Source organism: Sceloporus occidentalis, unplaced genomic scaffold, assembly GCF_023333645.1.
Source record: "Sceloporus occidentalis isolate IW3139 unplaced genomic scaffold, rSceOcc1.0.p SCAF_3, whole genome shotgun sequence".
NCBI classification, from domain to species: domain Eukaryota; kingdom Metazoa; phylum Chordata; class Lepidosauria; order Squamata; family Phrynosomatidae; genus Sceloporus; species Sceloporus occidentalis.
Genome location: NW_028316983.1, coordinates 54,139,109 through 54,166,819, shown reverse-complemented (window position 1 = coordinate 54,166,819; position 27,711 = coordinate 54,139,109). Strand labels below are relative to the sequence as shown.

Sequence of the window (27,711 nt, the reverse complement as noted above, 5' to 3'; positions counted from 1 at the left end):
GGGTAGAAACTGGACACTAGTGAAGCTGTGAGTAGAGTAAAGAGACACGAGGCTGCAGCACTTCTTACTCCAGTGCTCCAATACATTTCCCCTCCCTTTCCCCCTACATCCTATGACAATTACACAGCAGATTGACTCACTCCTTCACAGCTATAAAACCCAGAGACACAAACCACAGAGATAAACTACTTGCCTAGCTAATTCATACTTGCTGGTTATGGTATTAGCAGGGAATATTTACGCAACATATCACTTAAGGAGGGTCTGGTCAGTGCCAAGCAGAAAGGCAACAGCTATCCAGCTTAATCTATTAAGCATAGGCTGTATTCTGGGTTATTTCCTGATTTTGGTTGTATGGGACAAAGCATCATTTTTAACTTCTTGATTGGGATTTCCACCTTGTGTAGTTTCAGAGTCATTCTCAAACTGTGTGTGAGAAGCAGTGTGTGCATGCATGTACATTTGTGCTACAGCCTTTGACTACAGAACTCTACATATGTTGGGCAGAATCCTGTATGATCCACTGTAGTGTGGTAGTTCTGCATGTGGAACTATGCTACAACTGGCCACTGATTGATCCCTGGGCTCACTGTGGAGCTGCTTAAGCCCCATCCCATGCCTGGTGGAATGCCATTCCATGCCTAGTGCAATCCTCTGGTGGTTTTGTGAATAATGTAATCTATTAATATCTAGCTATGTGGATATAGCCAGGTACATCTCATCCCTAGCTTTTCCCCATGCCTGGAAAGGCTATGGAAGGGGCTGCAGTGGATCTACAGTAACTGGGGGCAGAGTTGGTTGCTACAGAGAGGAGAAGGGGAATACCAGCCACCACATTGACCAAAACAACAACAACAACATAGGTTTGTGCATGCAATTAACAAGATGCCAACCATATTGTCCAGCTGGAATATTGAAAAGACAACAGCATTCCCTATAAAGCTGAGGACATCTGAAGTGTTCTGTTCCCACCTGGACCTTTAACTGTGGCTGAAGCTGGTATTACAGGTTAAAGAAGGGTGGTAATCAAGCAGCCCTCCATATACTGCTGGACTCTTAAGTTCCATTGGTTTTAACCAGCAATGTTGAGGAAAGATGGGAGCTGCAGTTCAACAATATCTAGAGGGCTTCATGACTCCTACCCCTTGGTTCGATTATTTGATCAAAATAAGATGTACAGTATTTCTAATGCTGGTTTTTTTTTTTTTTTTGCAAGTTAACAGCAATGGAGAGGGCTTGGGAGAAGGAATCATGCCAATTCTGCTTGCCTGTTTGTATTCAGAAGTATTCATACTGAGAACTTTTTTGACCTTTCACAGCATCCCTAATGAGAACAAATGAGGAAGAAAGAAAGCTCTGCCAGCAAACATCAAACCATTTCAGAATATTGCTCTGTAGCTGCCATTTGTCTTAAATCTGCACCAATTGGAGTCATGAGAATTTCAGCTGCAATGTTGTGTACAGTTAAATGCACTTAAATTTCATTTATATTAATGGGATTTGAGTGCAAATAACTGTGTGCAGGAATTCAGCCATCAGTTTTATGGTTCAGAATCCTAACAGTTTCAGAGGATTGCCTCAATAGTGAATTTTAAAAGGGAAGTAATCAGAAGCTACATTTTCTCAGATTTATGTGGTTCCTCCCTGCAAAATGGCAGGCATCATAAAAGCACACAGCTCATCTATATAGTATCCCAGGAATGTGTATCTACACGCCCTTCGTCAATCTGACAGTTTGCTTAGACTTTCCCCTGACCTCCATAGTCAATATCCAATCCTATCTGAAGATCTTTTTTTATCAGCTCCAAACTCAGAGTGCTGCACAACAAACTCATGTAGCCATGCTGTAAAACGACAGTGTTTCCATGCAGAACAGCTCGTGAAAGTCACTAAAAGGCACTTATAAATTTGATTGGTGTATGTTATTTCAGGGTCCTTGCAAAACAACAATATTCAACAACGTAAAACATCCAACAGAATCACAATTTAGGGAGGTAGAAGGTGTGTGTATATGAACTAGTGAGGGATAGAGATAGACAGATGGGGACAGAGAGACACAAAGACAGAACACAGATCTCAGATGAATGCTTGGTGCTAGTCAATTTCTGCATTCTTTGTATTAGGCTTTTGACAGCATCAACAGAAGATTAATATTAGTTTTGGGATTGAAACTTCTGAGTGTAAAGACAAAACAAGCATGTGTAAAAACTGCATCCCAGTGGACAGTATCTATGCCATAGTGTAATAATAATAATTAATAATAATTTGTTTTATTTATATACCGCTATTCCAAAGATCATAGCGGTGAACAGCAAGTAAGCTAATTAGCAAGTCAGCTAATTTGCCCCCAACAGTCTGGGTACTCATTTTAGCGACCTTGGAAGGATGCAAGCCTGAGTCGAGCTTGGGCCCTTTTGCTGGTCTTGAACTCGCAACCTTGTGGTTTTGAGTGAATGGCTGCAGTACAGGCATTTAACCACTGCGCCACCAGGGCTCCAGTGTACTGAGTGATCATGTTCCATGCCAACTTCTTTAAGCTGTTGTGAGCCTTAAAGTCATTTCTGACTTATGGTTACCCTAAAGTGATCCTAACATAGGGTTTTCTGGGTCTGAGAGTGGTTGACTCAACCAAGGTCATCCAGAGTCACAGTTCAATGCTCAAACCACTACACCATCCTGCCTTCTTGTATTACTCTTCAATGCTCCCTCCCCCAATATTATAAAACACAAACACTAAAGTATTTTTTTTTAAAAAAAAACAGGTTAAAAGCAACATATGGAAGTAAAATTGTATCCAAGAGGTTTAGAAAATCCTTTCCCTGGTACTTAAGGGAAAAGAATGTAGGAGTTTATAAAACAGGAGAAATTTCTCTTAAATTCGAATGAAAAGAAAGTGGGGCCAGAACACATTCACTTAAAGTCACTAGTTTCGCGCAATTACGTGAATACACATTGCATTCGAACTGGCTCCCCACTGCCCGAAAATAGCATGCCATTGCCCGAATTTGTGTGTGGCAGTCTATCACGCAATAACGTGAAACTACATGATTGCATTCGGACTGACTTCCCATTGCCTGAATTTGTGTGTAGTGGGTTATCAAGCAATAATGTTAAACCCAATGATTGCATTCAGATTGCCATTGGATTATACTTCCAATTCCCCTTGTCTGATAAACTCCGTAGGTGCCAGGCAAATTCTGGAGTAGGCATTCCATAATTGGGTGCCATCACTGAGAAGGGCCTCCCCCACAAGACACTCATCTTGTCTTAGTCTGGTAAAGAGCAACAGCAGAAAGCCATACACTGAAGATTTTAATGTATAAGGACATCATGTATCAGTGAAGTTCTAAGTCATAAAAACTTGTGGAAGTTAAAAACAGTTTTAATTGATTCCTGGAAATGGATCAGGAAAAAGTGCAACAAGTGTAATACCACCAGTATAACTGGATTGTAATGTCCCATTCCAATCAGTCATCTATCTTCTCCATTTTGCACTACAATCTAATCCTAATCCTAATCTAATCTAATCTATCAAATCTATTTAGTTGTTGTTGAATCAAACTTCATCTTTGACAGTCTGAAGTTTTTCACACGACATCATTATATCATTATATCATTCAGCAATTCACCTGTTTTGAAATTGTTTTGTAATCATTTATTGCTAAATTCTTATATATCAATGATTTAAGAACACTAACTGCCTCATGTGAAAATCTTTTGGAATCGTCTATCTGTTATGACGATTCCACTACACTTTGGGATGATAAAGGAATGATATAACAATGTTGTGTGAAAATTTTCACTATCTGGAGTCAAATATCATCTGTACATCATCATATAATTTTCAAACTCCAATTATTGTGGAGTCATAGTCTAACACACAAACTGCTACACCACACTGGCTCTCAACTCTATTTTTTTAATTATTTGTGGTTATTTATAAAATGAAGATTGATTATTATATTGTTTTTTGTGGGTTTTTCGGGCTCTTCTAGAACATGGCCACATAACCCGAAAAACCCACAAAAAACTATGGATGCCGGCCATGAAAGCCTTCGACTTCACATATTATTATATTGATGGGTGGGAGGTCTTTGGGAGACTGGCAGGGTCTGGGACCATGTGCAGGCCACATTTCTCCACCTCTGAATTAGACAAACAAACAAACGATGTTCTCTTTATCTAGGTCTCCAAGTTCCAGAGAGTGAGAAAGAGAGCTCTTTTGAGAAATCTGTTAACTGGATCAATACATATTTCACTAAATGAATAAGCTGAATGAATGTAATAAGAAATCCAGAGTTACTTGGATACATTAAGTCAGATGGACAACTTCTTTTCTTATTACAAATGTGCATATCTGGGCATTATACATAACAAAAGCACTGTTTCTGGGTGTCCTGACTGAGATAAATCATTTAAACCATCTGGCAAGCATACACAGCCACTGAGGTCAGAAAGCAATGGTAGACTTATAATAGCATCATAGAGGCTTCCTCAAGCTGGCACAGTTCACATGTGTTGGACTACAACTTGCATAATATATAGTCAATATGGCTTAGCTGTTATGACTGGGGTTGTTACCAAATACCTGAGGAAACTAGTGAGCATTAGACTGCCTCTGTGTACAGGCCATTGTCTTGTTTTACTTTCTTTGCAGGCTTTCCTCTTTGAATCAGTGTGTGAATACTATTCAGAGGTGCTTACATAAATTATTCACTTTCTTATAGGATGGTCATAAACACCAGGGGGTTTTATAATTAGAGGCAGCTTCGTTTCTTTTGTCTCACAGAGATACTTTTTGTTATTGGTGCTTCAATACCAATCATGTTTAAAATTTTGCCTGGTTTTAACCAAAGCAACTCAATACTACACTGGGAACAATAATTGAACAAAAGTGGAAACTTTGGGGAACTTTTCTAGAAGTTGTCCATAGCCAAAGGATAAGAGAGAGCTTGAACCTAAGGAATTATTATGAGTTTACAGATACAAATGAAAGCACACCTCCAGTCAATGATCTGCCAGAGCTGAGAGTATGCTAGTAGCAAGCAAGTCACACTCCTTCAGCCTTGTCAGTCAGAGGAAGGCAAAGGAGGAAAAAAAAAACCTCTTTGAATTAATCTTGCGAAGAAAAACCGCATAACAGGTTCACTTTAGGATTGCCTAAATTGAAAACTTGGAGGCACACAACATCAACAAGAGATAAAAGGGGAAATATAAACCTCTAAGCATACACTTGTAAGGCCCATGGGCTTTTTCCACACTGACCTGGGGCAGCGCAATGCTTTTATGAGGCATTGATAGTTTAACACTGGCCTCAGGACAGCCCCATTGTCATGAAACAGGTGCTCAGGGAGTAGACTCAGTGAAGACATCAGTTCCATTATGTTTTTGTCAAGCTTTCTTTGACTGTTTATTTAGCACACCTCTCCCTTCTGCTGAGTCTTTTGTGTGTGTGCCTTGGATGATATATAGTAGGGCTTCACAATGACACAAGTGCCATATGCTTCCATTGTCCTTGCTAAATGAAGTGCTTCCAGATAACAGAGTTCCTGAGGTTCTAAAGTGGATTAACATGGGACTGGAAAGAGGCTACTCTTTAACACTATGCACTTTAACATTATGCTGAAGATTCAGAGAAGGCAATCTTGTACAGTGGACCCTTGTTATACGCTGGGGTTTGGTTCCAAGATCCCCCGTGTATAACAAAATCTGTGTATGCTCAAGTCCCATTAAATATAATGACATAGCAAAATGGTGTCCCTAATAAAAAATGGAACATCAAGGTAAATTTATACTTTTTTGGAACATTTTCAAACCGTGTATGCTTAAATCTGTGTATAAAAAATCCGTGTATAAGAAGGGCCGACTGTAGCATGGTTATAGCTCCCAATCTTTGGGGGTCCATTTGTTTTCAACTTCAGATCCAAGAAACCTCAGCCAACTTGGCCAATCGTCAGTAATTATGGGAGCTGAAGTCCAAAACATCTGGAGGATCAAAGCTTCGGAAGTACTGCTCGAGCACCATAATGAAACAGGTATGATGTCAAGTAATTTCCCCCCAAGACACACAACTCTGCTTACATAGACCTCAGAATTCTAGATGATGCAGCATCCACCATTTTGCTTGAGCCACTTTTCTTTCTTTTTACAATTTGTGATTTGAAAAGACTCTCCAGCCTTTCTTGGAGAGATGCTGAGTGGGTGCATATTATCCTGGAAGAAGGCCACATGTATAGATAGATTCCCCTCAAGCAGTTGTCTGCATAGAACCTCTAGGTCCTCCATCAATTCAAGAAAAAGTGGCCTTGTGCAATGTACAAGGGAATTTTGTTATAGCTAATTCTTTCCTCTTCTTTCAGAAACATCAGCTAGTGCAACATATGATGGCTAGCCTGTTTCCTGCCATGCATTTTAAAGACTATACATGTTTCCATCTAGAGAAGTGTTTTTGACTTCATCTCCCAGATTCCCTCAACCTTGGCCATGCTGGCAAAGGCTTCTGGGTGCTGAAGTCTAAAACAGCTGGAGGATCAAAGCCAGTTCACGGCTTTGACGTATAACATCCTAAATTTCTTGTGCCCAAGATATTTGACTAACTGCATCCTCTCATATCAGCCTGCTTGTTATCAGAGTCCTGATATATGACCTACCACAGAGGAACTTGGTTGGCAGGCACATGAGAACTTCATTGAGAACTTGGTTGGCAGGCACTTTTCAATAGCAGCACCCTCAGTGTAAAATTTTCTCCCAAGGAAAGTCAGAATGGCTCCATCCTTAATCATATACAATATAAACTACTTTGCTTCACCAGATCTATATTTTTAAAAATGACTTTGATCTGTTTTTTTCATATATCTTTTTGTTGTTATCTTACTAGATTTTCTGCAATAAAACATCATATTTCAGAACTCCAATGAGCAGGAAAATATAAATATTTTAAAGAAATAAATCTTGTGAACAGTTAATTTTTTTGCTCCAAGTGTATTCCAACCACCCACTGAAATGATCAGAAGATTTTTTGATTTGCATCATTTGAGCTTCCAGAATGTGGTCACACTGAAGTGCAATAACCATGGTGACAGAAAGGGTGCTCTGTGATAGAAACATATACTGTATGTTTACAAATGTGGCCAGTAAACCTGTACATTTTTGATCATCTTAATAAATGTAGAATCACAAAATGACCTTTAGTCATCATGTTGGTGATCCTGCCCCCGCTCCACAAGAATGTGAGGTGAAATTATCAATGACTGTTCATACTGTTTGACTTTGTTCACGAAAATTCATTTTCCAAAAATAAATTTGGAGTTTCTGTGTAGAAAGTGCATTTTTTGGAAACTCTGGCGGGTTACAGACCGCCATGAAAGTACGGACTCAGTCCGCACTAGGGTTAGGAAGGTGCGGTGCTTCCACACACCCCTAACCCTAGTACGGACTGAGTCTGTACAAAATGGCAGCTCCCCTTCCACATGGGGGCCGCCATGACAACGTCACGACCACACCGCCTCTATACGGGGCGGTGCGGACGTGACCTCGTCGTTCCGCGCCAGGGCACTTAGTGGCGCTGCTTTGCGTCACTGGGCGCAGCCTTCAGACGGCAGTGCCCAGCGAAGCAAGGGAGAAAGGGGCCAAGTGGCCCCTTTCTCCTCCTCCCTGCCGCCGTGGGGTGTCATTGGGGCTTGAAGCCCCAAGGACACCCCTTTTCAGGCTGCGGGGAAGCAGCCTTTTGCCGCTTCTCCGCAGCCTGCAAAGCGGCGGATCGGGGCCTCGGAGGCTGCCGGTCTGGCAGCTGAGGCCCCGATACACCGGGGAAAGGGGTGGGTACAGCCCACCCCAAACAGGCGGTCTGTAACCCGCCACTATGTTTCTGCACAAAAAGCAGTATTTTTGCTCAAGAGACAATGGATTTTGTGCAAAATGCACTGATTCCTGTGCAGAGAACATGCTTTCTGAACAAAAAAGCCAGGATCAAATTTTCACAATTTTTCTTTTACCAACAAGAATGAATAACTCATGCAGTTTTCTCTGTAAATGAAGAAGACACCCTGAAAACTAAAGTGGTATTTTCAAGATGGTACTTATTCTGCACAAATAACATGTTTATTTCATGCATAAATTGGATTTTCTATCTAGGAAACCTATTTTTATGCATGAATAAAGGGCTTTTCCTGCACGGAAAACCAATTTCAGTGCAAAACTCAAATGTGATGAATTCTTCACAGGCAACATAATTTCATACAATGCATTTCATTGTATCCAGGATGATCCTTGTTGGGGTATCCCAATGTTCAGGAAACACCCTTTTTCAACAATGGGTCGAATATTTTTATGATTCTTTCCATTCCTGGGGTGGGTGAACATATTTTTCCACAAAAGACTCCTTTTTCTGTAGAAAGCATCTTTTCACCCTGACAAATCACATTTTTAATATAGAAAAAAAAATCACATGTATTTTGCACAAACAATTTTTTCTCTGTGAACTCCTGAAATGTAAAAACTCTCATGGCTTTCTTCTTTTTCTGAGCAGGGTATCTTAGACTTTGGGGTACTCTTCTTTTATCAAAGATGTGAATATTAACCTGTATTATTCACATTCCTAACACGGGGAAACATTGCATTTATGAAGGTGTAGGATTCACCCCCATGGATCTGTAAAGGCTGCTGGACTGAGTAAGTCAGCAGCAGCATATGGAGTTCGTAAATGGTTAAAACAACCAAAACAAAATGGACTGCACCATATTATGCTTCTGTTAACAAAAGGTTAAAGGTTACCTAAGTTAATAGCCTGTCCTGTCGATCCCTTTTATTAAAACAGCAATCTATCAACAAGCACAATAAATAATGCCTTTTCTCTCTGGCATTGATGTGAACAAGCTTACCATCTCTACACTTTGGAATGCTGTCAACTGAGACCTGAGTGTTCTTTTTTAAACATCCAGTTTTAACAAATAAATCAATGCAAGTTTACGCCTTTGGCCACTGAGGCATTTTTATTCAAAGGGCCATGCAAGTCTGCAGTTCTTAAGTGAGTTCAGTTTAGTTTAGAATATAAAATCAGAAAATAATGAGAAGCTTTTTCTTGCATTACCAGAAAAAACTGCATCACTTTTGGAGAAAATAAGAGTGAATTGTTAGGTTAATGGTGTGTTTGAAAAGGTTTGCTTATATATGTTCAGAAAAAAGAAGAAAGACAGGAAGTATTTAAGAAAAAGGGCATCCATTGCTCTGGTGACATCCAGATCTCACTGCTCAACTCCACTTTGCTTCTCACATACAGACAGCATTAAGATTTACAGGCCGTGGTATTGAATTAAGGATTACATCATTACAACCAGCTTTGCTTTAAACAGAAAACAACCCAGTCATGCCCTCAATGTGTGTGTGTATGTGTGTGTGGAGAGAGAGAGAGAGAGAGAGAGAGAGAGGGAGAGGGAGAGGGAGGGAGAGGGAGAGGGAGAGGGAGAGGGAGAGGGAGAGGGAGAGGGAGAAGAGGGGGCATCCAGTGTGAGGTAGTGAGGTAGAGCACAACCAGCTTTGCTTTAAACAGAAAACAACCCAGTCATGCCCTCAATGTGTGTGTGTATGTGTGTGTGGAGAGAGAGAGAGAGAGAGAGAGAGAGGGAGAGGGAGAGGGAGAGAGAGAGGGAGAGGGAGAGGGAGAGGGAGAAGAGGGGGCATCCAGTGTGAGGTAGTGAGGTAGAGCATTATATTGCAACTTTGGAGACTAGCGTTCAAATCCCTGCTTGGCCATGGATACCTACCAGGACACAAAGGCAAACTCTCTCTGAAAACATCTTTCCAAGAAAATCCCATGATAAGTTTATCTTAGAGTTGCCATAAATCAGAAATGACTTGAAAGCACACAATAAGAACAAATAAATATATGTGTTTGTGTATATTTATATACTTATTTTTTATTTGTATTCAAAAAGACAACAGTCTGTATGAAAAGTCTATCATAAAATAGATATCTTGGAAAGACACAAACAGGCAAACCATTATCATGATGAAGTTTAGTGGGCATGACTGCATAGTTATCTATGAGTAAGCCCATGGAACTGTGTTGAAATGCATTGTGCACACAGGATTGTCTGTGGTGCTTTCACATGCTGTTGTTTATGGAAAGCAAAAGTGAATGTGTTAAGTGATTTGTTACCGTCATGATAAGAACATTTTTAATTACTTCATTGTCAGTGTTCTAGGAATGTAATTCTTCCCTAAGCTCTAAGGAAACAATATGTAATTTCAACAGTTTTCTTCCTACTGTGAGAAAGTATTTGAAAACCATGCAGTTTTCAAGTCTAATGAAATGTCATTGTTTTGCACAGATAGCAGCATTGCATATACAGGAAAGAACATATTCTGCAGAGACATTAATATTTTTATGCAGAAATATTCTCTCCTATAAAGAAAATGCTGTTTCCAGCACAGAAAAATGTTTTCTATGTAAATCAACTACATGAGAATTTTTGCACAAAATAAACCCCAAATTATAGTGTTTTCTGCATAGGAAATAATATTTGTTTGTAGAAATAATATTTTCTGAACAGTTTTCTGCACAGAATAACCATGTACAAATTTTGTGCAAAACAAATTTGAAACAGTGAAGATTTTTTTGTCATTCTCAGATTCTTCTTGTCAGGATTTCTCAACACTAAAAAAAGAGAAAGTTTTCTAACTCTATTTTTGAATATTCTTTCCATTCCAACAGTGTTCTTATGTATACAATGGATATATGCAGAAGGTGGACCAGTATCTGCCGAATACCCTTTGTTTTGAAAACAAAGTCTTTAAGGATCTGAGCACACTTTCATAAGGGGAGAATAAACAACCAATTTCATACTTGCTCATGAATCTAGTAATAATGCTCTCATAGTTTTTTTGTGTTTGGTTTTTTTTTTGGTGGTTTTTTTTTTTTTTTTTGGCTGTGTGGCCGTGTTCTGAAAGAGTGGCTGGCATCTTCAGAGAATGCTGGCATGGAAGTGAGGTATATATACTGGGTGGTCCTTGGTTAAGAGGAGGTGATTTACATGTTAATTGGTGTGCTGCTTTGTTGTTGAATGGCAAGATCTCAGAGTGTCTATTTAATTAGTGATCCATTGTCTTCTGGGAAAACCCCTGACCCTGGGTCTTAATTTTGGTGTTTTTCAGGACTGGTGGCCAAACTTGTTTACTTTAAGGTTTTCTTCTTTCCTGTTGAAGTTGGCTAGGTGTTTGATGATTTCAATGGCTTCCCTGTGCATTCTGACCTGACAGTTGCTGGCATGGTCCAGAATTTCAATTTTTTCAAATAACATTTTACGCCCAAGATGGGTTATAACATGTTCTTCTACTGCTGATTTTTCTGGCTGACCCAGTCTCCAGTGTCACTCATGTTCCTTGATTCATGTTCATAGAATCATAGAGTTAGAAGAGATCGCAAGGGCAATCCAGTCCAACCCCCTGCTATGCAGGAAATCTAAATCAAAGCATCACCGATAGATGGCCATCCAGCCTCTGTTTAAAAACCTCTAAGGAAGGAGATTTGTTCCACTGTCGAACAGCCCTTACTGTCAGGAAGTTCCTCCTAATGTTAAGGTTTGAACACTGCGTTTGGTGGTCCCTATGTAGACTTGTCTGCAATTGCACCGTATATGGTAATGCCAGCCACAGATGCTGGGGAAATGCCAGGAATAAACTCTTTCAGAACATGGCCACATAGCCCCAACAACCCACAAAAAACTATTGATGCTGGCCATGAAAACCTTCGACTTCACAATGCTCTCCTACTTTATGCTTTAACAAATATTATTTTTCTGCACTACACTGCATATCCCCCCCTCCCCAAATAATTATAATAGAGACATTATGGCAAGGAAATAGTTTCCTGCATACTATGTCTCCAGTTATGAATACACCAGTAACAACTTGTCCAAACTGATTATCAGATCATTACAGCAGAACATGGACCATATCTTCAGTAGTAATTATCAACCTTGATAACCATCTTATTGAATGCTCCTTCAATTCATAAATCTATGAACACAGAGAGTAACAGAGAGAATGACCAGCAATGTCATTTCACTAAAATGACCACCAGCAGCTCCTTCTACTACAAGAGTTAATTCTCCCTCATACCCCTAGTAGCCTCGATTGGAGTTTCAGAATCCTAAAAGTTGGTGGTTACAGCTCTGGGTCTTCCCACCTGAGATAGAATTAGGTATCTTTTTTTGGGATGAGGAGGTGCATATCCTCCTCCCAGGTTAGTGAAACGAAAGTAGTGGCATATAGGCTGTCAAAGTAGAACAAATGGCAACAACATAGGGAAGGGCCATTTTCAAAAAAGCACTATTAATTATAAACAACATCTATTTTTCTTTCTTTCTCTATATCTTAATTATCTTATTACATTAAACCATTTTTAAAATATAGATTCTCAGGATTGTCCTAAAAGTAGACAAATGGCATCAGTTGCATCCAAATGGTCTGCTATAGAATTTTTTTTGTTATAATTTCTTTTGCTTTTTTAGTACTACAAATGGAAGCATATGAAAAGGAAGGTTATACTTTGAAATGTGAGTATGACATAAGTCAGCTCTGTGGGCTGGCAACATGAGCCAGATAGATATTTCTGACCCCTTAAACATAAAAGGTCTAAGAAGCTTGAACATAACATGCCTATCCTGTTAAAGTTTACTGGGAAATATTTTGTAGAGGATGTTTGTTTTTCCAAGAAAATAAAAACACTTTGAACAAAATCAGACCCCTCAGAGTCATACTTTATGATGGACACTGATATCCAGAAAGAAACTGTTCTCAGAGTGTCTGGACTTTTTATGATGTCCAATTGATTTTGGAATTTGGGCTATTTTGTTATTGAACACAACCAGGTTTTAAAAAAGCAGGTGCAAAAATAAATACAGCAAAATATACTTTTGCTGAATAGATTTTACAGCATAATATATTCATTACAGAAAAGAAGTATGTCTGTAGATGCCTTGTGGTATAAGAAAAATGCTTTGCTGTAGACCTGTACATACTCCAAAACATTTTAATGTGTTTTGTTTATGAGTTAACATTTTCACACACTTGGAATCTTAGAAAGTCTTGAATCAAAATTTTGGAGAGAAGTGAACACAATAAGTAATTCAGGCACTCTGGGAACTCTTTCTTTCTATCTACCTTTCTTGGTAGTTATCAAGTGCCTTGCCTTTTTCCTACTTTCATATCCACACAGAAACTTGTACAATTGGGTTAAGGTAGGACGAAATCTTTAGCAAAATCAGTAACTTACATTGACAGATTCCTTGCCATTGTACTTCACTCGTATCCTGGGTTCTTGTATGACATCCAGGTTCGACCCTGTGATAGTCAGAGGTGTGTGGCCACTGAAGGGAAACAGAAGACTTTGGGTTAATGAGGTTTGGCAAGGGGAACTGGGGCAGAGCCCAGTGCCTATGTTTCTGGCAAATACAAATGCTTGTTGAATTCAGCAAGATGTTTTCCACAGGCTGTATTGGAATGAGGTGACAGAGTGGATTAATATACCAACACCCTGACTCTGGCTAGACCTGTCTCACAAGTTAATTGGATTTTCTGGTCTCATCTGTCCCCCTAGTGGGCAGTTATGTCTTTCATGTAACATTTCCTGGAGCTGGCAGGAGAAAAAAAATAAGACCCAGGCCAAAATAAATAAAGACAATAAATTAGTCATGGTGCTTGATGGTTTACATAATGATGCATGCTCCTAAGTAAGGGAATCTGGGAATTATGTAGATTTTACAGGGAACAGACTACCATTTTGTAAACCTCCTAAAATTATTACATATGGGGCAGAGATTTAAACAGAAAAATGGATGCCAAGGTAATGAAAAGAGAGGGATAATGGACCAAAGCAAGTAACAGTGAAGTTGATCATCATAGAACTTGCAGTCATTTCATTCTTACTATCTCAAGATAGAAAAATTCATTTGAAAATACAGTTTCTTTCTTACCTTCAAAGTGGCAGATGTCAGAAAGGGGTATAGGATTGTGGTTATTTAAGAATTGGAGTGGAAAAGAGTATAAGGCCTACCCAGTTGGCTGGGGAAGTGGACCAAGAATGTACATCAGAGAGAGCAAAGTTCCTGTTGTAGTCTATAGTGACTGCCTGAAAGTGATGTTAAAGCACTCCAAAAATATCAACAGCTGTCCTGTTGCATTACATTCTTAACACTTCAGGAGTTCTTTGGATTATTTCTGATGTTCACTCCAACCAAATTTGTAAGTGTCATGCCACCAACAGAATACTCTTCTGGAAGGACAAGTCAAAGACTCTTGAATCTGAGGATGGAATGAACTAATTTCCCCTGTGGACTCAAGACTATTTGGAAAGCTACAGCCCTGGAGCAGTTGTGGACAAGGAATCACATGAAGAGAACCCTGCCAATTCACATGAGTGATATGGAGTGAAGGCAGGGCCTTGGGTTCAGGTAAACAGGAGTACTCAGCTCCAGGGGAGGTTTCCTCAAAATATCAAGTGAAGAGTTCCCCTTCCAGGTAGATTTAAATCTGAAATGTCTAGAAGGGAGCTCAGGATCAGGGAATCTGATAAAGACTGCATTTTTAGCTGCACTTTGTCAGCTATTCCTGCATTTCTTGCATATATGCACTCTGTATATGCAAAGCTTTCAAAATCAAGGGGTTCAACAGACTGCCCCAGAGGGGCGGCCTGCAACTGTCCCTTTTAGTGCCAGACTGGAGACACAGCAACTACATGCCACAGCCCCGATGTCACTTTGCCACAGCACAAAAAGGAGCTACAAAAAACAGCTCATTTTTGTGCCCTGGAAAGGGTGCCATAGTCTCTGGTGTGCAGTTTTTCCACACTCCTTTGTCACTGTGTCATGTAGCTGCAGTGCCAGAGGAGTGCCGTGATGCTGCGTTCTGTGTGGTGTGGTGCATGGCATCATGCTGGCCTGGGGGCAGAGTTGGCCATGCATCATGTGGACAACATGCCCTGACTCAGTCCCCAGGCCAGCCTTAATCACCAGTTTGTACAGCTCCTAAGGGTCTGAGCTTGGACTGTGTTTGACTTGGCATATAGAACCCTGTCTGGGTTGTTGTTTTGTACCTGAGTGGCTTCAGACCCTGGATTCTGACGTTTGATCTCCCTCAACAGATTTACCCAACATGCTGAAAGGTTTTCTTGGTCTGACCTCTGCTTTGTTCACTAGTCCTACTTTTGGATTCTCTTTGCCTTGCTTATTTGCTTGTGGTGTAGGATCATATCTGAATTATCCTTGGAGAATTAGAAAGATATGAGTGACTCTATAATTTCACATATATCTTGGATGTCTTCATTGGATCACTTCCCCTAAATCATTGTTATTCTGGTTTTGCCCTTTGGTAAATCTGAAACGTGTCAGAAATCTGCATAGTCCAAATCCCAAATATCTTTCCACATTCTCACTCTGGCATCCATGGAGTATCTGATTCAAATCAGTGAGAAAGGGAATAACGGAAGATGGCTGAATGGAATGTCCATAAATGGAAGGAGAAATTAATGCATGAATGTGTTTGTGTGAAGATGGAAGAGTGTAAGGATACTGCCTTACACTGGTATGTATTCCCAAAATATTAACCCCAAGCTGAGGGGGACATATTATCCTATCTATAACTTCACTTTCTACCAAACACACACACACACACACACAATTTTGTTGTACTTGAATCCAGGAAACAAGAAAAATCGACATGATCTACAGAAGCACACTGAGATACAAAGTGGGCAGCCTAGAAAAACAGGACTAACAAACTACTGAGCACAAAAAATAAAGAGCTTTGATGCCAAAGATAGCAGGAACTGTGTTCTCAGGCTCCATTCCCACTCCCTCAGTATCTTGTGCCAGTCAGTCTGAATACAATACCTTCAGGGATTTTTACAGCCATGTCATAATCTTGTTTTAAAAGTTTACCTCTGTCCAATTTTGTTAGAAGCCTTTTCATCTCCCAGCGGTCAATTTGTTTGCAGCATGTGGAATTACTGCACAATTTTGTCTTTTGTATGTAACTTTATAAGAGTCCAAACAGTTACAGTGGTGAAGACACTGGTCCAGCATTTTAGACAGTAGTCAATCAAAACCTGTACTTTAGAACACACATGGGGAAGTACACCTTGGGTGAATAGATTATCTTGATGAGCATCGGCTTTTTAATGCATTGGTTGTCACTGTTTTTGTTCTATTCCTGATTCTCTGATGCTCTTAAGAGGAAGTCTTTTAATGAGCAATTGTGCATTTCTTCAGCAGATGGGAGTGATCACAGGGCTTCATTTGCTCTCCCGGAATCTCGTCAGAGGTTGCCATATTTGTAATTGCCTCAGTAATTACAACTGAGTTAATAAGTCTGATTTTCCAACTCAGGGAACAGAGATGCTCTAGCTGACTAGCAATGATGAATTTGGATGGGCAGCATGCTATAGTTTTCCCTTTTACAATATACTGAAAGGGATTGAGATGTTTAAGAGGGGTTCCTTAACTTGCACAGCTATTATTCACAGGCCAAACAAATTCAAACGATTACTGCCAGTAGGTAGGGATTTCTTCAACACTTCTGAACCTAGAAAATCTACAGGAATAGAAGTCCCAAACTGTGCGTTATGACTTATCCATAAATCTCCGGTATTTACACAGGTGAAATGACTCTTCAAGGACCTTAGAAGATAGGTGTTGACAACAGAACAAAGTAACAGAATTACAGATAATAGCTCTTTCTCCCACAGAGAAGACTTGGCTCTCCAGTGATGAGTCACAAACTATGCTGTCATAATTTCAAAATGCATTTCTAGAATTTGTGTTTTTAAAGACATTACTTTCATCAGAAACTTTCATTCAACTCTTTTTATCTTTCAAATTTTTAGGAAGTAGCAGTTATGGAAGAAATGGATACAGTTTTTCTTTCAGTGGTGGTTGTGGAATTGGCCTGTCTATAATTCAAGTTAACACCTATCACAAAGTATTTCAATTGTTCTAACAAGATGAAAGATTTTCAGCTGTTTCTAAAAAATGTGTAAAGAATTCAGCAAAATGGCTTTTTAGCTGAGTAATATCTATCTTTACTGCATCTACAGTTTTATTGGTGTGGACAGGTATTAGTTGTGCCTTTTATGTGTAACTGAGAGAGCAGACACTGTAATACCAATTCTTCTCCACCACATGCCTTGTTTTTAAGCTTCATGTGCTTTTGGAGTAAGAACAGGCAATAACCTAACTAGAGTTAAATAATAATAATAATAATAAAGTTTTTATTTATATCCCGCACCTTCCTTCGATCAGGGCGGCTTACAGTATAAAATTTCTTTTTTTTTTTATTATACAAACATATAACATACAAACATACAAGTAACACAAATCGATTACAGACATTATTTTAAAATTACAATTAACATAAATTGCACTTCCAACTGTGGGAATCTCTATTTAAATGTATAATTTTCCATTTGTATTATCTAACATGTCTTTTCAGGTGTTTCCTTCACATAAGGAGAGGATGTTTTCATTGACTATATCTATATATATATGTTATCATTTTCTCTACGCATTTATTTACCTTAGTCTTTTGTCTTAATGAGTAAATTTTCCCCTTATTTTCAATTAAATCAAAGTAATCATTAGCATCAAAAAAGTGTACAATTATCTTAATTAAATTTAATTAACTATAGCAATTTGAATTTCCTGTTTTACAGTCATCCATCCCTTTTTTCCATTTACACTCTCTCTTAGAAATACTATCTTATCCAAATGTTTCAAGCAGATTGTTACTTAGATCTACATTTTCACAGTATAAAATTTCAAACAACAATATATACAATAAAATCCAAAATACATCACATATAAACAATAATAAAAAATACAGGCAAAAAAGCCCCAAAGCCCTTCCTCTTGGCCACGAAAGAGGAGGGAGGCCCACAGGATTTTTAATCGGGGAATGCCTGTTGGAACAGGAAGGTCTTCAAATCCTTCCTGAATTGGGCCAGGGTGGTAGTCGAGCGGAGCTCAGTGGGCAGCGTATTCCAAAGGGCTGGGGCAGCAGTGGAAAATGTCCTCCTTGTGGTGGAGGACAATCTAGCCCCAGGCACCTTCAGTAGCTGCTGCCCAGATGTCCTGAGGGTGCGAGGCGGAATGTACGGGGAGAGGCGGTCCTTTAGGTAACCTGGACCCAAGCCATTTAGGGCTTTATAGGTAATAACCAACGCCTTATATTGGGCCCGGAAGCGGATAGGCAACCAATGGAGATCTTTCAATACCGGTGTTATATGGCTGGTCCTGGGAGCACCAGTGACCAGCCGGGCTGCCATGTTCTGAACCATTTGCAGCTTCTGAGTTTGATATAAGGGTTGCCCCATGTAGAGTACATTGCAGAAATCCAATCTCGAGGTTACCAGAGCATGTACAACAGTTTCTAGGTCCCTCTGGGCCAGGTATGGGCACAGCTGGCGAATCAGCCGAAGCTGATAACAGGTTGTGATGACTGGTCCTTCAGTCATCTGGGAACTTCTTCTGAACCATAAGGGGTTAATCTGGGAGGAGGAACATGCTAATGAGAGATGACATCACATGCTAATGAGCTGTAGCATCATAGCTGATGTAAGGTCTACCTGACCAATCAGAGAGTAGGACCGCGAGATTCAAGAACTTTCTATGGGGAATCTTTAAAAGGCCCTTTGATGCCATGCGCTCCTTTGTCTCTCCCTGGATCCTCTCCTGAGGGGGAACCAGATGATGTCTCTTGGAGTCTGGGAGACACAGACTCAGGGATGCAGGTAGAGTTGGCAAGGAGCCAGCTCCCTGCATCCAGGAACTCAAAAGGACTACAAATCCTATCTTCCGTGAGTAGTTAGGAATGTGTTAGCTAGTGCGTTTAGGCTTTTTGTTATTTTCAACAATGGCTTGTCTGGAATGAACTCTGTAACTATGTTCTTTGACCTGCAAGGCAAGGAGGCTTTGCAAGAGAGATATAAATTCTTTCTATCCTATTCTATCCCTTTTTAAAATAAACTTCTTTCTTAAAAAGCATCTGCTATCTCTCTGCTCCTGTACACGCGCCTTAACTCGGCTACTGGTTGTTCTGGGTTGGCAAGAAAGGAAACTAGATCTCTCTATTCCTCACAAGTCCCAGTGTGTGTGAGGAAGGGGTAGCTGTGGAGCTACAATATAAATATAAATCTGATTCATTCACTGGGTGGTGGCAGCGAAAAGGTCTTTTTTTTGTAAAGGGATCCCCTGAGAGTAATAGTCACGCACAGGGCTTTGCCCCCAGGGATCATCACATGGTTGGCAGCGGTGGTTTTTTTTCGGACTGTTGGAAACATTGCTTGCGGGGGCAAGAGTGTATTCCGCTTTTGGAGATGAGATGGCTTTCAGTTTGATGCTCTGAAGAAGTTCTCTTCTCTCTTTCTCTCTATCTCTCCCCACACTATCTCACTTGTGCTCTACTGCCGAAGGGCTAAGGAAATAGTGCTGGCTCTTTCACTTGACGTTCCTCTGTTCTTTGCTCTGGGATGAGGGAGCCTTTTCAAACTCAACAGAGGCTTGAGTTTTGTTTTCTTTCCTGCTCTCTTTCCTTGGTGATAGGAGGGGGTAGGGTCGGGTGGCTCCTGTTGCCTGTGTGTGTGTTTGAGCTGTTTGCAGAAAGGGGGGGTGGCTCTGCCCACAGCATCCCTTTAAACCTTCCAGGCAGGGACCAAGCTTGCTAAAAAGCTGTGAGCTGATCACTTGCTAAAGGTGTGCTGGAGACAAAGACTTTGCGAAGTCGCCAGTGATTTTTTTTTTTTCTCTCTCTTCCTTTTCTCTTTCTTTTCTCTCTCTCCAAGGAAGGGGAGGAGGGAGTCACGGAGGAGTTGCTAGGGGCAACACAGAGATCCCTTTGATCCTCTTGCCTGGCTGGCAAAGGGCAATAAAAGGTGCCATTAAGTGCTTGGCCTCTTCGCAGGACCAAATGGTGAATTTCCTGTTCTGTGGTCTTTCTCTTTCTTTCTGGCTAAGGAAAGGGGAGGGGGACTTTTAGCCTACTCAAGGAGGGGCTGCTTCTTTTCTCAGTGGGCTTCAAACAGGCCAGTTTTTTCCTGTGGCTACTGATGCCAGGGAACAGCATCTAGTGGCTGAGTCGGAGAACTGCAGGGGGGAAGCTAGCCTGAACTGCTTGTGTCCTTATCCCTCTTCTCTCTCTGACTCACAGCAGACCAGTTGTTCTGCATGCTCAATCCATGCAAGCCATTGTGTTTGTTGTTTTTATTAGTGGCCTTTCGCGTTATACTTCATAGTTAGTTGTTTAGTCTATGCACCTACGCTCTGGCAAGGTCACTACCATGGCTGATGAAACCCAACACGCCTCAAGGGAGGACGAGACAGCTGCTTCTCCGTCTCCGGGCCCACCATCCCCAACCCATGTGGATGGGTGGGCGCACATGCTGAAAATTTTCACAGACATGCAGCAGAAAATGTTCTCCGAGATGCGACGCGACGCTGAACAGCGCCGCCAAGAGGTGGCTGAACAGCAGCGTCAAATGGCCGAGCAAAATAGGCAGTTGGCTGAACGTACTGACGCTCTGCAGCGCCAAATGGTTGACCTCCTCGCTAATCGCAGCCAGGACCAACCTGCACCGGCTCCAGTGACGGTTCAACTTCAGGAGCCTCGGAAGTTTCCCGTTTACAAGACTGGTGATGATTTTGAATGTTTCCTGGAAAGTTTTCAGCGGGCGTGTAACACCCACGACGTCCCCGAAGATCAATACGTGAATATACTCCGCTCACAGATTTCGGGAGTTCTCCGAGAGGTTGAAACCAGTATGTCACAGGAAGAGATGCATGACTTTCAGCTCTTCGTGCGGAGGGCACGCCAACGCCTGGGCGTCACTCCTGAGGCAGCTAGGAGGCGATACAGGGAGACATGCAAAAAACCAAACTCTTCCTGCGTGGAACTGGCTTACTATGTGCAGCGCAACAGGGAGATTTGGCTCCAAGTAGCCAATGCGACGTCTGTAAAGGAGATCTGCTTCCGCTTCGATTTGGAACAATTCTTAGCCCATTTTCCTCCTGATCTAGTCCACTATGTGTTGGAGAAGAATCCCAACACGTTACAGGAAGCTGCAGAACTGGCGGATAGCTACCTGGATCTCAGGAAGGAAAAACCTGCCTTGCCCAGTGCAGGATACTACAAGAAATCACAGCCTGCTCATCACCCTCCACGCAAGGACAACTCTCAGTCTCAACATCCCAAAGCTGCTACGCCGAATCCGCCTCAACTGCCCCGTCAGTCTCAGGCTTCTCAACCACAAGTGTCTCAACAACCCTCGTCGTCTTCACAGGGAAGGCCCAAGAACAAGGAACCGACCAAATGCTATTCTTGTGGACAAGTAGGCCATATTAGGGCCCAATGCCCACAAAACCCTACAACAATAAATGTTCTGGCTCAGGCCGAGGTTCAAGAGGCTGAGTCTGGTGCAACGGTAGATCCTGATCCCTCCATGATTCCTGTTCACCTCAGACGTACCCTGTGGGTGGGTGACAAGGAGGTGGTAGCTTACAGGGATTCAGGGGCACAGCTTTCAGCCCTGCATCGATCCTTTGTGGACCCTGACCTCATCGACAACAACTCCAAGGTTCTACTAAAAGGCTTCAGGGCACCACCGAGTCTGCTGCCAACGGCGAGAGTCCCAATTAAATACAAAGGATGGACGGGACTCTGGACTTTTGCAATATACAGTGACTATGAATGCCCTGCCTTTGTGGGGGAGGACCTGCACCGCCATGTCCAGGAGGCGCAGCGAAGTTCCACGCGCCGCCCGAGGCCGGGACAACGCCACAGAGGACCCAGGCAGCCCAGTCATGCCAGTGCACCACGGGAGGCTCCTCGGGCAGATGTGGTCCGCCAGGGCGAACATGGTATGTCCATGCCAGTCTCTCCTGCCCCAACAACCCTACCTGAGGGAGGGGAGAGGGCTGTGGCCCCAGCAGCCGTGGCCGCTACACAGCAACCACAACCACTGGGGGCCCCTGAACCACAGCGGGATATGTCGCCACCAGCGGACGCTGTGGCGCCAACTCCTGTCCCAACTGGGGACAACACTTCCCCTACAACTGGAGTACTCTCAGCTCTACCCTCTGTGGAGGACCAGCCGGTTCCGGTCTCAAGGGACCAGTTCCAGAAGGAACAACAATCGGATTCAACTTTGCAGGCAGCGTGGTCCCTGGCGAGGGGTGAGGCACACAACACTTCTCCAAGTGACCGCAGCAAGTTCGTGGTGGTAGATGGCCTCCTCTACCGGGAATTTTGGCCTAAGGACTTTCGGGAAGGCTGGTCACCTCTGAGGCAATTACTGGTCCCAGCTGCATACAGGGCCAAACTTCTCAGCCTGGCACACGACCATCCTAGTGGACATTCAGGAGTTACACGAACAAAGGACAGACTTAAGAAGGCTTTCTTCTGGGACGGGATGAACAAGGATGTGGCCATCTTTGTCCGATCCTGCCTGGTCTGCCAACAGGTGGGAAATTCCAAAGATCAGACGAAGGCGCCTCTACAACCACTTCCCATTATAGAGGTACCTTTTCAGAGAGTGGCAGTGGACATTTTGGGACCCCTTCCCCGAAAAACTGCCAGAGGAAAGCAGTATATCCTCACATTGGTGGACTTTTGCACACGGTGGCCAGAAGCCGTGCCACTGGGTGCCATCTCAGCCAAGGCTGTAGCCCAAGCATTGACGGACATCTTTGCTAGAGTGGGTTGGCCTTTGGAGATTCTGACAGATGCCGGAACTAACTTCATGTCCAAGGCCATGAACCGTCTCTGGGAGTCCCATGGGGTGAAGCACCTCACTTCAGTCCCGTATCATCATCAAACTAATGGCCTGGTGGAACGTTTTCATTCTACCTTGGGGACAATGATACGAAAGTTTGTAGAGGAACACTCTAATGATTGGGACTTGGCTCTGCAACAGTTCCTCTTTGCCTATAGATCTGTCCCACATCCCAGCTTGGGCTTCTCACCTTTTGAGCTGGTCTATGGTCACGAGGTGAAAGGCCCACTGCAGTTAGTGCGCAGACAATGGGAAGGCAACCAAACTTCACAGCAAGCAAATGTTGTGGATTTCGTCACCAAGCTGCAAAACACTCTCAGGACAGCGTGGCAAGAAGCTCACGACAATCTCCGACAGGCGCAACAAGACCAAAAGGCTTGGTACGACCAGTTTGCCAGGGAGCGATGCTTCCAACCTGGTGACCAGGTCATGGTCTTGAAGGCATCGCGGACTAATAAACTGGAAACGTCCTGGGTAGGTCCTGCCACAGTGCTTGAGCGAATGGGCACTGTGAACTACCTCATCCAACTACCAGACGCTAGTCTCAAGCCTCGGGTCTATCATGTCAATTCACTTAAGCCCTTTCACGAAAGGCCGCATTATCTTCTTGCCCTTGAGGATCCAGAGGCAGATGAGGAAGAGTGGCCAGCAGGTGCGTTCTACGATAAGGAGGAAGGAGGCAACCTGGAGGACATTCAAATTCCCACGAGACTCGACTCAACTCAACGCAAAGAGTTTTTACATCTAACATCCAGGTTTGCTTCCCTGTTTTCTCCAGTACCTGGCTTGACCATGGATCCTCAACATGTAGTAGCAGCGGATGACACCCGACCTTCGGCCGAACAGCCTCGACGAGTGTCTCCAGTGGCAAAACAAGCAATTGAAAAAGAGATCAACGAAATGCTCGAGATGGGGATCATCCGACCCTCCCGGAGCAATTGGGCATCACCTGTTGTATTGGTGCCTAAGAAAGGAGGTAAAGAGATCCGGTTCTGTGTGGACTACAGGAAACTCAACTCTGTGACACGTCCTGAGCAGTACCCTATGCCTAGGGTGGACGAACTCCTAGAAAAGCTGGGACGTGCCAAGTATCTGTCCTCTATAGACTTGACCAAAGGCTACTGGCAGGTTGCTCTAGCTGAAGAATCCAAACACCGCACTGCGTTCATCACCCATATGGGCTTGTTCGAGTTCAATGTGCTTCCATTTGGACTTCGCAACGCTCCAGCGACTTTCCAGAGGCTAGTCGACTCCCTGTTGAGGGGCTATGGAGACTTTGCTGTGGCCTACCTAGATGACATTGCGATCTTCTCTGACTCCTGGGAAGACCATCTGAAACATTTAGAGACTGTCTTTCAGCGCATTCAGGAGGCTGGCCTTACAATCAAGACCAAGAAGTGCCAGTTTGTGCTGGAGAGGGTGACCTACCTCGGTCATGAGGTAGGCCAAGGAACTATCACACCTTTGCAAGCGAAGGTCGAGGTGATTCAGGACTGGCCAAGACCAAAGTCCCGAAAACAAGTCCAATCCTTCCTTGGCTTGTCGGGATACTACAGGAGGTTTGTACCACACTACAGCCAGATTGCAGCTCCTCTGACAGACCTCACGGGTTCAAAGAAACCCAAGATAGTAAAATGGACTGAAGGGTGCCAGGAGGCTTTCGACACCCTGAAGAGAGCTCTGACATCTGATCCAGTTCTGATGGCGCCAGATTTTGATAAACCCTTTACAATAGCCACTGATGCTTCAGACAGGGGCATTGGAGCTGTCCTGATGCAAGAGGGCCCAGATGGCTTCTTACATCCTGTGCTGTTCCTCAGCAAGAAGCTGTCTGTCAGAGAATCCAACTGGTCCATACCAGAGAAGGAGTGCTACGCCATTGTCTATGCCCTGGACAAGCTGAAGCCTTATGTATGGGGCCGCCAATTCACTCTCCAGACCGACCATGCAGCATTGCGATGGCTTCACTCAGTGCAGGGAGCAAATAAGAAACTGCTCCGCTGGAGTGTATCCCTGCAAGACTTTGACTTTGAAATTCAACATGTGGCTGGAGCCTCTAATGTTGTGGCTGACTGTCTCTCCCGCAGAGGGCTAGTGGGCCACTGAGGCCAATGTAGCCGCACATCTTTGGACTACCTGAACTTGCTATATTGTTGAACTGCCTCTCATTTGAGTTGTTATACTGTGCATTATGTGTCTGTTTACATTTCTTTCTCAGGTATCAAGATGACAGCCTAGCCAGGGTGGCTCTGATCCAGTGTTCCAGGCCAAGTGGACCTTGGGGGGCGTGTCACATTTATGCTTATGTGCTTTCTCTTTGACAGGTTGAAATCTCAGCCAGTTTGGTCTCAACTTGCAGTTTCTTCCAAACCGGCCGAGATTTGGGGGGCGTGTGATGACTGGTCCTTCAGTCATCTGGGAACTTCTTCTGAACCATAAGGGGTTAATCTGGGAGGAGGAACATGCTAATGAGAGATGACATCACATGCTAATGAGCTGTAGCATCATAGCTGATGTAAGGTCTACCTGACCAATCAGAGAGTAGGACCGCGAGATTCAAGAACTTTCTATGGGGAATCTTTAAAAGGCCCTTTGATGCCATGCGCTCCTTTGTCTCTCCCTGGATCCTCTCCTGAGGGGGAACCAGATGATGTCTCTTGGAGTCTGGGAGACACAGACTCAGGGATGCAGGTAGAGTTGGCAAGGAGCCAGCTCCCTGCATCCAGGAACTCAAAAGGACTACAAATCCTATCTTCCGTGAGTAGTTAGGAATGTGTTAGCTAGTGCGTTTAGGCTTTTTGTTATTTTCAACAATGGCTTGTCTGGAATGAACTCTGTAACTATGTTCTTTGACCTGCAAGGCAAGGAGGCTTTGCAAGAGAGATATAAATTCTTTCTATCCTATTCTATCCCTTTTTAAAATAAACTTCTTTCTTAAAAAGCATCTGCTATCTCTCTGCTCCTGTACACGCGCCTTAACTCGGCTACTGGTTGTTCTGGGTTGGCAAGAAAGGAAACTAGATCTCTCTATTCCTCACAAGTCCCAGTGTGTGTGAGGAAGGGGTAGCTGTGGAGCTACAATATAAATATAAATCTGATTCATTCACTGGGTGGTGGCAGCGAAAAGGTCTTTTTTTTGTAAAGGGATCCCCTGAGAGTAATAGTCACGCACAGGGCTTTGCCCCCAGGGATCATCACACAGGTGCTCTTGACCGTCGCATTCACCTGAGCAGTCAGTTGAAGCGACGAGTCAAGAAGCACCCCCAGACTGCGCACGGAGTCCTTCACAGGGAGCGTGACCCCGTTCAGGACAGGTGGAACCACCGCCATTCCTGGACCAGGGGAACCTATAACTAGTACCTCCGTTTTCTCTGGATTCATATTATATTCTGAATATATTCTGAGTTATATTCTGAGCAGAACACTAGCACCAAGAAGATTGAGGGGGGGCAAAACAGATATCCTATTATTTAACATCTCTGCTTTTCAAACACTTCCAAATCAAAACTACCTCTACAAATCTGTCAAATGCATGAAACTATTCTGTCTCTGGGCATTTTCCTCCCAGAAAGGCTGGGTGCTTACAGAGATGAATAGAGTTCCATAAGGAAAAGATACTTTTCATTTTGCTATGGATCAAGAGTTACAGTAAGATAGATAAGGAGAACATTTGATCCACAAGCAGGATGCAAACTGCAGATGCATTCCCATGCAGCCTGCAAGACTTTTCTTTCCTTCACTCCTTCCTCAAACCAACCTAATTGCAGAAGAGAAGTAGATTTCTCCACAAATTTCAGGTACAGTGGCACCAATCTGGATCAAGACCTTGGTATGGGAGTGGAAAGTTAGGGGTTTTAACCCTTTACCCATATGTTGTAGTCTAGATCCATATTGAATCACCTGTGCTTTTTATTTGCATAAGGAGAACAATTCCAAACACTCCACCTTTCCTCTCCCTCACACCAGCACACCAATCTGGATAGGACTCTGCACCTCCAGCTTTCATCAGAAGGGGAAAGAATACCCTCCTATTGGAGTGAGTGGGAGCTTTTATGGTAATGTATACTGGAGGTGCTCCTTCCCATGGGGATGTAGCCCCATGACCTGCAATTTGCCAGTAGATCTGTGTAGGAGGAGAAGGAGGAAGGATGTGGGGTCAAAGAAGAATGGACATGCAGTCTAGATGGCAATTTACAGTATGTGGAGAGAGAGAAGAGGATATGCTAACCTGCCAAGTCTTGGTACTGATTAAAATTATTTAGGGTGGTTTTAAATCAGAAGGAACTAATCCAAAGCCACACGTTTTTTCAAAGCCTGTACTTTGTTTTCACTGGGGTTTTAGAAGGAGGTGAAGTTCTATATATTGAGATATATACGGTGAATCTCTCTCTCCCCCGCACTTAATTTCCTTGAGGTTGATATTTTTGGGGCAAATACCAGTGGAAGACAGGACCAGAGCCTATCCATCCTCATACTCTGTCCATCCTCATACAAGCATGCAGTCTATTCATCCACCTTCCTTCTCATTTACACATACTCCATTCATCCATCTTCTATTATTCTCTTTTTTGCATGGCCTGATTTAAATCAGATATTCTTTGGTTACATTCCAGTTATAATCACAATTACCTGGCTATGCTCCACTCAGGCTCAATACGTTGAACTCTGGGGTCATCGATGTATTCAAACTGCAGCATGCGGTCTAACTGAGCACGGTCCACACTGACAGAGACATGCACAGGGCCTAGACCATGGGTTGATGGTGCAGAGACACATACAATCTCATTGATAGACCTCCTGTAAGGAAGAGGGAACAAAGAGATATACTCTCAGCAAGCAGGAATATAAACAAAGCATTTTACTCTTGAGATTCTTACAATGTTTGTCTGATTTTA

The 27,711-nt window shown here is 42.8% G+C and overlaps 1 protein-coding gene across 2 annotated transcripts in view; it reads right to left on the bottom strand.

Annotated features, from left to right (window-relative positions):
* PLXNA2 (plexin A2) overlaps positions 1 to 27,711 on the bottom strand; it is a 586,503-nt gene that overhangs the window by 103,414 nt on the left and 455,378 nt on the right. For both annotated transcript variants that reach the window (XM_089514441.1, XM_089514442.1), the window contains 2 exons: positions 27,446 to 27,613; positions 13,274 to 13,367 (listed from right to left, as the gene is read on the bottom strand). In XM_089514441.1, the coding sequence (XP_089370567.1) occupies positions 13,274 to 13,367; positions 27,446 to 27,613 (262 nt within the window). The remainder of the gene's footprint in view (positions 1 to 13,273; positions 13,368 to 27,445; positions 27,614 to 27,711) is intronic.